Below are 11,584 nucleotides of genomic sequence, written 5' to 3'. Positions count from 1 at the left end.
GTCCTTCAGGAGCGACTTCGCTGGGAACAGAGGCGCCAGGACCAGTCTGTGGAAGGACCTACAGCTGGGCTGAGGGCTCAGGCCTTACCATTTGGGCCTCAGGACACAAGGGAGTTCCAGGTCCGTGTTTGAGCAGTCCACCTGGCATAGCCGAGAGGGAAGAAATGGTACTGATGGCTGTTTGCCCGAACCAAGGAGTAGCAAGTGGACTCTTGCAACTTTCGGGGTCTCCCCTAGAGACACGTCTGCACCTGAACGCTCAGTATAACACTAGGTGACTCCCCGGATAATATACCCAGGTGAAGGGGGCAGAGGAAAGGCAATGGGGAGGAGCTCAAGCTTCAGCATGAGCACATTTGGGCCTTTGGATCCCTGCCCTCTTTCAGAGTAGCCTCAGTAGCTGTGTGACTTGACCTTTTCGAACTTGCTCATGTGAATGCAAAAAGGAAATGCCTACCTAAGAGAGTTGTTGTGATGGTTAAATGAGATCATTTATGCAAAGTTCGTGTTGCAGTCAATTTCACTTAGTAATTGCCATGAGCTATTACGATTTCTAGTTGTTATGAAGAACAGTCTACTCTCCCGTAACCAGGACATGATGGCCACTTGCCATGCGGAAGGTTGCAGGCAGCACAGATTGCTAGCGCCTCTCTAGCCTGCCCTTACCAGCCCAGCCACAATCAACCGTTTATTTGCAGTGGAGGTGTGTTGTTTTCTTTTTTATTTTATTTTGTTCATTGCCTTTCTTTCTTTCTTTCTTTCTTTCTTTCTTTCTTTCTTTCTTTCTTTCTTCCTTCCTTCCTTCCTTCCTTCCTTCCTTCCTTCCTTCCTTCCTTTCTTTCTTTTTCCTTCTCTTTCAAGTTGAACAGAGAGATAGGAAGAGAGAGAAGGAAAGTGAGAAAGCAAGCTGCCAGGTCCAGGACTCAAACCTCAGTCAGCCAAGTGGGAGTCCAGCCATCTTAACCACCACTCCACCTGCCAACTCCGAGCTGTATTCTCTTCTTTTTCTGGACCTTTTGCCTATTGCTGCTTCTATACCTGCACCTGCTTCTCCTCCCTACAAACTCCCAACATTGCAAATTCCTGCTTCTGCCTCCAGGACCCCATTTAGGCGTCTCCTCCTCTGGGAAGCCTTTTTTGATGCACCAACATCAAGGTTGGCCCAAATAGCCCTCTGTGTGTTCCAACAGCCTTTCGTACTCCCCCATTCTGGTAGTGCTTACAGGATGGACTGTCATAGCCTGCTTACCTTCCCACCTCTACCATTAGCTCCCACCCAGAAAGAAGGCCTCATGGTGTGCTGGGCCCATGACAGACTGCACAGCCGTCTCTCTGAACAATTTTTTGCATAGTTTTTATCCAAGATCATCCCTACACAGACCCCTTCCAGAAATTGCCAGGGACCCATAACCATTGGGTTCTCAGGAAGTTAAAGATAAAAACACATGTCTCTGCTCTTTGTAAATATTAGAAGGGAAAATGATGGGGAAGAACTCTTTGCCCTTTATGGGGGAGCAGGCGGAATGCAGTGTAGGACAGAGCAAATGAGTCATCTTGCGATATTCTCCTTCTGTCATTCCCAGTCTGGCCGAGAATCAGTATTCTCAGCATGGAAGGAAGGAAATGCAGATGTTGAACTAGAAGAGATAGTTAGAGCCCTATAGTCCTGATTTTTTTTTTTTTGAGAGGTTTTTGCTATAGGGCTCATGTGCTCACCAGAAAGACAGAGAGAGACAGAGAGACAGAAAGGGAGAAATCACCCCCCAGGGGGGATGGCCGTGCCTCAATCCCTTCTCCTCCATTCTCTCGGGATCTTGGGCACGCACGCACACACGCCCGGCGCAAGTTTAAGCCATCGGGTCCGGGACTCAAACCGCAGTTGACTACATGGGAGTTCAGCGACATAGCCATTACGCTAACTGCTGGTCCCATACAGTCCTGATCTTGAATTGATTATGATTTGAGAATGAATTTCATATCCAAAATATCGGAGGAACAAGGGAGATAGCTAGAGAGAGAAGAGAAAGGGAGTAAGGAAAGACTTACAAAGGCCCAAAGAAACTTCGGGGGTCATGAATGTGCTCAGTGTTGGCTATGGCGACAGGTTCATGGGTGCAGACACACCATGTACACACTTTAAATACATGCAGTTTCTCGTATGTCAATTACACCTCAATAAAGTTGTTGTTTTAAAAAGCGTATTTTCGAATTCTGTCCATTAAAATGTTAAAATGACTTAGAAGAAAAGTCTGACCCAGGAGTAACAACCCAGACCATGATCTTGTATTATTTGCACTAAAAGGATGAAAAGATCCTGGAAGAAATGATTAGTTCCAGGTCTAGGACAGGGAAATCATGAGATGAACCTGGAACATCTTGTCACACTAGACAGCAAGTAAGTCTACCAAAGACCAGAGTCTTTCGGAAGACTCAGGAGTCAACTTAGAGAGGATATTGTTAAGTGAAAGGCAGGACCATTTGAGCATTCTTCATAATCAATGCCACTGACTGAAGCACGCCAAACTTGTTTTCACCTGGAAATTCAAACGGTAACTTTTTAAAAAGCGATTGGCCACTATTAAAGGATACTAGGGAACCAACATATTATTTTGAAAACTGGTAAAGGGGGACCAGCAGGTGGCATGGTGGTTAAGGCGCTGGACACTCCCACATGGCTGACCAGGATTTGAGTCCTGAATCTGGTGGCTTGCTATCTCACTTCCTCTCTCTCTCACTCTCACCCTCTATCTCTCTCTGGTTAAATTAAAAAATAAATGAATGAATAAATAAAATAATAAAATAAATAATTATAAAAAAAGTAAAAAAAAAAAAGAAAGAAAGAAAAGAAAACTGGTAAAGGAACGAAATCAGCATTCCTCATGCCATTCCCTTGTGAACTGTATCACCAGGCAACCAAATAATGTCTGTGAGGAAGTCTCCCCTTAGAAATATTCTACCTGGTAAATTAAGAAAGTGATAGGGAGCCAGCTGGTGGCTTAGTACTTAAGGCAGCTAAATTCACATGGCTAACTACATGATTGGATTCTGGGACCTGGAGGCTTGAAAAACACACTGGGTGCATGTGCATATGTGTCCATAATCCCGAATGGAGGGAGAAACGGAGGAGAAGGGATTGTAGTGTCCCCATGCCCCCTAGAAGGTGCTTTCTCACCTCCCCTCTCTCTGTCTCTCTCACTTTGTCTCTCTTCCACAAGAGACATGCCCTCTGCACCCCCCCCCAAAAAAAAGGGGGGAAAAAAGAGAAAGAATGATAGAATTAAATACCACCATTTTGTAACCCTTAATGAATTAAATCTAGGTTGATCATCAATGGCGGTTAATATTCCCAAAAGATAAATGGACATTAAACGCCTCCTGATGGTAGACCACACCACCACCTATGGAATAGTCTATGAAATAATCAGATCTGAATGTAATCTGAACTCTAGATCCAATAGGCTCTACAGACAACAGGAGAACACAGTAAATGACACCAATGGGATACAATCAGCAAAATATAGGCCATATGTGGAAAACCCCAGGGCTAATAACTTCATTTATTTTTAACAAATAGATTTCAAGGGAAAATGAGAGAAGGACTCTGTAAATTAAAAGAGATTTAAAAGGGGGCCAGCAGGTAGTGTAGTGGTTATTAAGGTGCTGGACTCCTACATGGCTGATGTCCCAAACCCAGTGACTTGAAAATCATGCCAGGTGCATGTGCCCAAAATCACAGGAGAATGAAGAAGGGATTGTGGTATAGCCATCCCTCCTGAAGTGATTTCTCACTGTCCCTCTCACTGTCTCTCTCTCTCTCTCTCTTTCTCTCTCTCTCTCTCACTCTTTCAGGTGAGCACACATGTCCTATGGCAAAAACCTTAAAAAAAAAAAGACTCAAAAGACATCAGTCAGTTGCAGCATGTGGATGTCACATTTCCTGACACCCACTCATCACTGTCAGGTATTCAACAAATGTATGTTCCCTTTGGACTCTCCCGGTTGGTTCTGAGACTCCTCCTAGCAGAACTACTTACAGCTCCCTGATGTCAGACCTCTGTGTTCCTTCTGCCTTTCCCACCCTGTGCAGCTAGCAAATCCTCTCTGATCCTTCCAGCCCTGAATTAAAGGCCACCACCCTTTGAGACTCCTCCAGGGGGAGTGCCACTAGGTCCCAGCTGCATGCCTAATCTCTCTTATCCCACCCTGCGCAGTGATCATTTGTTTCTGTCCTTGTCCTCTCTACTAGACTCAGGCCTCCAGAGGGCAGGTGCCTAGCTTTATCTCCGTATCTAGCAGAAAGCTGCAGCTGAGTAGCGTTTGTTATTAAACAAATAAAGTAAATTAAGTGTCACAGATATGTATTGAAGTTATAAGTTTGTCAAATTTGGAAATAAATCTGAATAATGAGAAAGCGCAAAATAACTGTTAGGTGTGTATGCTTTGTGTATAGCAGTCATTTATATTGTATAAATATATAAATAAGTATATAATATATAAAGCATGTATATACGTAACATATGTTATATATACCGACAAAATATAGATGTATAAACATATATATTTATATATAACATTCATTTGGGGCTTTCTCATTTATTATCTATATTGTTACACACATATATACTAATACATATTAAAACTGTATTTAAGGGGCCAGCCTGTGGCCTGGAGGGTAAGATGGCTCTATCCCACATGGCTGACCACATAGTCTGAATCCTGGAACTGGAGGTTTGAAAAACACATGGGGGTGCCAGCTGGTGGCATGCTGGTTAAGGTGCTGGACTCCCACATGTTTGAACACAGTTTGAGTCCCGGACCTGGTGGGACTTTCTCTCACTTTCTCTCACTTTCCCTCATGACCTGTTTATGGGTCTGATTTCCTAAAGACTGTGAGTTCTATGGCACAGATGCCTTAGTCACCTTTATATCTGTGTAATTAGAAAGGAAAAAGTACACTTTTTCCTTTCTACATTTTCACAGGCTTCTTTTTTAAAATAAGTACTTAAACTATTTTTTCTAGAATTTTTAATTTAACTTTATTTATCCATTTATATATTTTAATTTGATCAGAGAGGGATAGAGTGAGCAAGAGAGAGAGAGAGAGAGAGAAAGTGAGAAAGCAGGCTGCCAGGTCCAGGACTGGAACCACAGTCTGCCATGTGGAAGTCCAGTGCCCTTAACCACCATGCCACCTGCTGGCCCCAATTAATTATTTTTTTAGGGAAGATTTTGCTATAGGGCACAAGCACTTGCTGGAGGGACAGAAACAGAGAGACAGAAAGTGAGAAATCAACCCCCAGGGGGGATGGTCACGCCGCAATCCCTTCTCCTCCATTATCCTCTCAGATCTTGGGCACACGTGCACACATACCTGGAGTTTTTTTTTTTTTTCTTTTAAAGAGATTGTTGCTATAGGTCACATAAGCTTACCAGTGAGACAGAGACAGAGAGACAGAAAGCGAGAAATCACTACCTAGGGAGGATGGCTACACTGCAATCCCTTTTCCTCCATTCTCCTTTTGGGATCTTGGGCACGCACATGTACCCAGGTGTTTTAAGTCACTGAGTAGTTGAACCATGGTCGACCACGTGGGAGTCCAGTGATGTAACCATCCCGCCATCTGCTGGTCTTCACAGTTTTTCAAATAGTTCTTTTTATGATTATTTGTATAAAGGCAGTCCTGTCTGCTGGACTGCAAGCTCTGTAAGAGCTGTGGCATAATCAACTCCTGTCCCTGCTCTTTAAATGTATTATCTGGAAATCTACCTAAGGAAAGTAATCCTAAATAGAAAATAAACTATGTAAAAAAGGTATAAAAATTACATTAATTTGTAATAGAGAAATTAATAATATAAACATTCTATGGAATATTATGTAGTCATTTAAAATTATGTTTAGGGGCCAGCAAGTGGCATGGTGATTAAGGTGCTGAATTCCACATGGTAGACTTTATGGTTGAAGTCTTGGGTCCAGTGGCCTAAAAAACATGCCAAGTACATGTGCATGTGTGCCCAAAACCCGAGGAGAATGGTTGCAGCATAGCCATCCCCTCTTGGGGGTTATTTCTCACTTTCCCTCTCCCTTCCTCTCTCTGCCAAGCACACATACCCATGGCAAAAACCTTAAAAAAAAAGAAAAAAAGAAAAACGTGGCAGGCATTTGTGTGTGTGTGCTCAAGAAACTGACAAGAAGGAAATGGAGGAAAAAGGAGTGCAGGGTGACCACACCCTGCTGGAGGGTGTTTTCTCTCTCTTTTTCTGTCTCTGGCAAGAGTGTACTCTCTGACAATAAAATGAAAAAATAACTGAGACTTGGGATTTAAATAGAACAAGTATATCTGTCCCTTCACCCCTCCAGGAATGGGGGAGAGGGCTCTGCCCTTTAAGGTAAAAAATCCTCTCTAGAGAGGGAAGTGAACAGTCTCTAGATGTTTACAACAACCCTGTAATATAAAGAAATGTCTCCAGAAGACATGGGGAAGAAGTTTTTAAGTTCTATTACCTTCAGAATATGAGCAAATGGTGTCAGGGAAAACGTCTCTAAATCTGTCTTTGGAGTAATTCATTATCTCTAATTTCTAAAACGAAGTTGTTATTCAATCATAAAGCCATACTATGGAGGAAAATGAAAATATTCACATGGTGAGATAGACTATAGACATAGTACCTGACAAATAGTTGAGCATCAATAAATATTTTCTTATTGAATTAACGATATTAAAGGGGAAATCTACCCAGTGAATTATTTTTGCGTGTTGTAAGCCTTTATTTTGTTCTCTGCTACAGCATTTTCAAATATGAGTTCTTGAAATTCCAATAATATATTAATGTAGTCGCAAGCACCAGTCTGCCAAAGCCTAACTGCATGTGGAGAACTGTTTTTATTTGGTTATAAGGTGGTTGTCCACAGAGGGGCAGTAAAGCGTAATGGTTTAAAATTCCAGTCTTTGTAATCCCATTGCCTAATTCTTCATTTCTTAGGCTATCCTAAAAATGACACTAAATTTAAGATTTTTATATAGACATCGTGGACTCGCTGAAGGATTTTAAACACTGGCAAGTTATATTATTAGGTTAGTAATTGACACAAAAGCTCTGACTTGCCATGCTCTGCATCGTGGATAGGAAAGTAGCATTTTATTCTTTTTTTTCCCCCTTTAAGATTTTTGCCATAGGGTGCAAAGCTGGTGTGATCTGGGTCTCGAATGATGGTAGGCCATGTGGGAGTCCAGCGCCCCAGCATTTTAAAATATAGTTGTAACTAACAGTCTGTTATGGCTTCTGAGTTTTTTTTTTTTCATACTTAAAAAGATGTTAGTATGAAATAATTTAAAAATTGTTCTATATTTTCTTCTAGTGCTTTTATTGTTCAGATTTAATCTTTTTTTATTTCTCTGGAATTTATTTTGGTATAAGGTGTAAAGTATGGTTCCAATTTTATTTTTCTCCAGATGGCTACCTAGTTGTTCCAACACCATTCACTGAATTCATCGCTTCCCTACAGATCTGAAATGCCACCCTCATCATATTGAGAATTTTTACATGATATGAAAGACAAATCTTTTCTTTTGTCCTGATCTAAGTGGAGAGGTCTTTATGTGCACTTTTTAACTACCCCCAGATTTTGTTGTGTTTTCTTTTTTAAACATTTTTAAAATTGTAGATCTGTCAATATGATAGCCAAACAAGATTTTAATCCTTACTTCATGAATATGTCATTACTCAGCTGGTTTCCGTTTCTTTCTTTAAGTGTACTGCACACAACCTTCAAATATTATGAACATTTCTCTCTCCCAGCTGTCACTACACCAAACTACATATGTTATATTCCCCTAAATCATCTTGCTGTGCTCTTTGCAGCTCTCTGTGCACTGTTGATGTCTTCCTCAAACAAGTTGTTCAAAAGTTACTATAATTACTTTAGGTGAGGCTTCAGAGTGAAAGCCTGTCATCGCTAACCAGTTCCTCCTCCAACTGAACATTAATTTCCATATAACAAGAAGGACAGGCTATGTTTCTGGAAAATAACAGATTTTGGAGCGCCATAGCAGTTATTTGTTGACTTTTTAAACGATCCACCTGCAGGGGTGGGGGTGAGTCTTACAAAATGCCAACTGTTACTGTGGGGATTTTTGCTATTTATTGCAGCGAAATGATTCAGACAGGAGAAAAAGGGTCGCCCTGTTCTAGGTCTTGAACCCAAAGAACTGTTTGCACAGATATTCGTCCAAGATCCATCACAGCCTCCACCTCGACAGATGCTCTTTCAAATGTTTCATGACTCTCCGCAACAGTCAGTCTCCATTTAAGGGGAGGAGGATGACGCTGCCAGCGATGGCTCTGCTGGCACGAAGGTTGGCCTCAAATTTCTATTTTAAAAACTGAACTCAAATATGTTTGGCTTCTGTGGTGTATTTAAAACTTCAAGTTAAGACGACGAAAAATTACTCTCCATCCTGAATGGACCTTGGGTGTCTCAGTCACAGACAGGAGGGTGGCACATGGCAAGCGAGGCATCGCGGAGAGGGAACTTAGGGACACCGAGGTAGCAGGGACCGACGAGGGCGCCAGGTGCGAAACACTTCGAGTGGAAAGAGAAGCCCGGGGCAGGGTCCAGGGACCCGCACATTCGTCCTCCAAACACGAGGATCTCGATCAAGATGTGCATCTGCTCGTCCCCACTCGCCCACCTCAGCCACTTTCCTCAGTACCCCTCTTCCGCCTCAGGGTCTTCACCTCAGCCTCCCACTCTCAGAGCACTCGCCACAGCTCTCTCCTCAGCGCGCCTCCTCTCTCACCTCTGCGCACTCCCTTTCGTGGCTCCACGTCGCTCCTTACCTGGGGCCACGCCCCTCCGCCCTCGCCCCGCCCCTCCGCCCTCGCCCCGCCCCCCCCCCCATGGAGGAAAAAGGAGTGCAGGGTGACCACACCCTGCTGGAGGGTGTTTTCTCTCTCTTTTTCTGTCTCTGGCAAGAGTGTACTCTCTGACAATAAAATGAAAAAATAACTGAGACTTGGGATTTAAATAGAACAAGTATATCTGTCCCTTCACCCCTCCAGGAATGGGGGAGAGGGCTCTGCCCTTTAAGGTAAAAAATCCTCTCTAGAGAGGGAAGTGAACAGTCTCTAGATGTTTACAACAACCCTGTAATATAAAGAAATGTCTCCAGAAGACATGGGGAAGAAGTTTTTAAGTTCTATTACCTTCAGAATATGAGCAAATGGTGTCAGGGAAAACGTCTCTAAATCTGTCTTTGGAGTAATTCATTATCTCTAATTTCTAAAACGAAGTTGTTATTCAATCATAAAGCCATACTATGGAGGAAAATGAAAATATTCACATGGTGAGATAGACTATAGACATAGTACCTGACAAATAGTTGAGCATCAATAAATATTTTCTTATTGAATTAACGATATTAAAGGGGAAATCTACCCAGTGAATTATTTTTGCGTGTTGTAAGCCTTTATTTTGTTCTCTGCTACAGCATTTTCAAATATGAGTTCTTGAAATTCCAATAATATATTAATGTAGTCGCAAGCACCAGTCTGCCAAAGCCTAACTGCATGTGGAGAACTGTTTTTATTTGGTTATAAGGTGGTTGTCCACAGAGGGGCAGTAAAGCGTAATGGTTTAAAATTCCAGTCTTTGTAATCCCATTGCCTAATTCTTCATTTCTTAGGCTATCCTAAAAATGACACTAAATTTAAGATTTTTATATAGACATCGTGGACTCGCTGAAGGATTTTAAACACTGGCAAGTTATATTATTAGGTTAGTAATTGACACAAAAGCTCTGACTTGCCATGCTCTGCATCGTGGATAGGAAAGTAGCATTTTATTCTTTTTTTTCCCCCTTTAAGATTTTTGCCATAGGGTGCAAAGCTGGTGTGATCTGGGTCTCGAATGATGGTAGGCCATGTGGGAGTCCAGCGCCCCAGCATTTTAAAATATAGTTGTAACTAACAGTCTGTTATGGCTTCTGAGTTTTTTTTTTTTCATACTTAAAAAGATGTTAGTATGAAATAATTTAAAAATTGTTCTATATTTTCTTCTAGTGCTTTTATTGTTCAGATTTAATCTTTTTTTATTTCTCTGGAATTTATTTTGGTATAAGGTGTAAAGTATGGTTCCAATTTTATTTTTCTCCAGATGGCTACCTAGTTGTTCCAACACCATTCACTGAATTCATCGCTTCCCTACAGATTTGAAATGCCACCCTCATCATATTGAGAATTTTTACATGATATGAAAGACAAATCTTTTCTTTTGTCCTGATCTAAGTGGAGAGGTCTTTATGTGCACTTTTTAACTACCCCCAGATTTTGTTGTGTTTTCTTTTTTAAACATTTTTAAAATTGTAGATCTGTCAATATGATAGCCAAACAAGATTTTAATCCTTACTTCATGAATATGTCATTACTCAGCTGGTTTCCGTTTCTTTCTTTAAGTGTACTGCACACAACCTTCAAATATTATGAACATTTCTCTCTCCCAGCTGTCACTACACCAAACTACATATGTTATATTCCCCTAAATCATCTTGCTGTGCTCTTTGCAGCTCTCTGTGCACTGTTGATGTCTTCCTCAAACAAGTTGTTCAAAAGTTACTATAATTACTTTAGGTGAGGCTTCAGAGTGAAAGCCTGTCATCGCTAACCAGTTCCTCCTCCAACTGAACATTAATTTCCATATAACAAGAAGGACAGGCTATGTTTCTGGAAAATAACAGATTTTGGAGCGCCATAGCAGTTATTTGTTGACTTTTTAAACGATCCACCTGCAGGGGTGGGGGTGAGTCTTACAAAATGCCAACTGTTACTGTGGGGATTTTTGCTATTTATTGCAGCGAAATGATTCAGACAGGAGAAAAAGGGTCGCCCTGTTCTAGGTCTTGAACCCAAAGAACTGTTTGCACAGATATTCGTCCAAGATCCATCACAGCCTCCACCTCGACAGATGCTCTTTCAAATGTTTCATGACTCTCCGCAACAGTCAGTCTCCATTTAAGGGGAGGAGGATGACGCTGCCAGCGATGGCTCTGCTGGCACGAAGGTTGGCCTCAAATTTCTATTTTAAAAACTGAACTCAAATATGTTTGGCTTCTGTGGTGTATTTAAAACTTCAAGTTAAGACGACGAAAAATTACTCTCCATCCTGAATGGACCTTGGGTGTCTCAGTCACAGACAGGAGGGTGGCACATGGCAAGCGAGGCATCGCGGAGAGGGAACTTAGGGACACCGAGGTAGCAGGGACCGACGAGGGCGCCAGGTGCGAAACACTTCGAGTGGAAAGAGAAGCCCGGGGCAGGGTCCAGGGACCCGCACATTCGTCCTCCAAACACGAGGATCTCGATCAAGATGTGCATCTGCTCGTCCCCACTCGCCCACCTCAGCCACTTTCCTCAGTACCCCTCTTCCGCCTCAGGGTCTTCACCTCAGCCTCCCACTCTCAGAGCACTCGCCACAGCTCTCTCCTCAGCGCGCCTCCTCTCTCACCTCTGCGCACTCCCTTTCGTGGCTCCACGTCGCTCCTTACCTGGGGCCACGCCCCTCCGCCCTCGCCACGCCCCTCCGCCCTCG

The 11,584-nt window shown here is 42.5% G+C and overlaps 1 protein-coding gene across 1 annotated transcript in view; it reads left to right on the top strand.

Moving 5' to 3' along the window:
* FAM227A (family with sequence similarity 227 member A) overlaps positions 1-73 on the top strand; it is a 57,081-nt gene extending 57,008 nt beyond the window's left edge. The window contains exon 17 of the mRNA XM_006155378.2: positions 10-73. Within this exon, the coding sequence (XP_006155440.2) occupies positions 10-73 (64 nt within the window). The remainder of the gene's footprint in view (positions 1-9) is intronic.
* The last annotated feature ends 11,511 nt before the right edge of the window (positions 74-11,584 follow it).

This window comes from Tupaia chinensis, unplaced genomic scaffold (assembly GCF_000334495.1).
Source record: "Tupaia chinensis unplaced genomic scaffold, TupChi_1.0 Scaffold000450_1, whole genome shotgun sequence".
NCBI lineage: Eukaryota > Metazoa > Chordata > Mammalia > Scandentia > Tupaiidae > Tupaia > Tupaia belangeri.
Note: the sequence above shows the minus strand (reverse complement) of the source record. Positions and strands in the feature narration are given on the sequence as shown.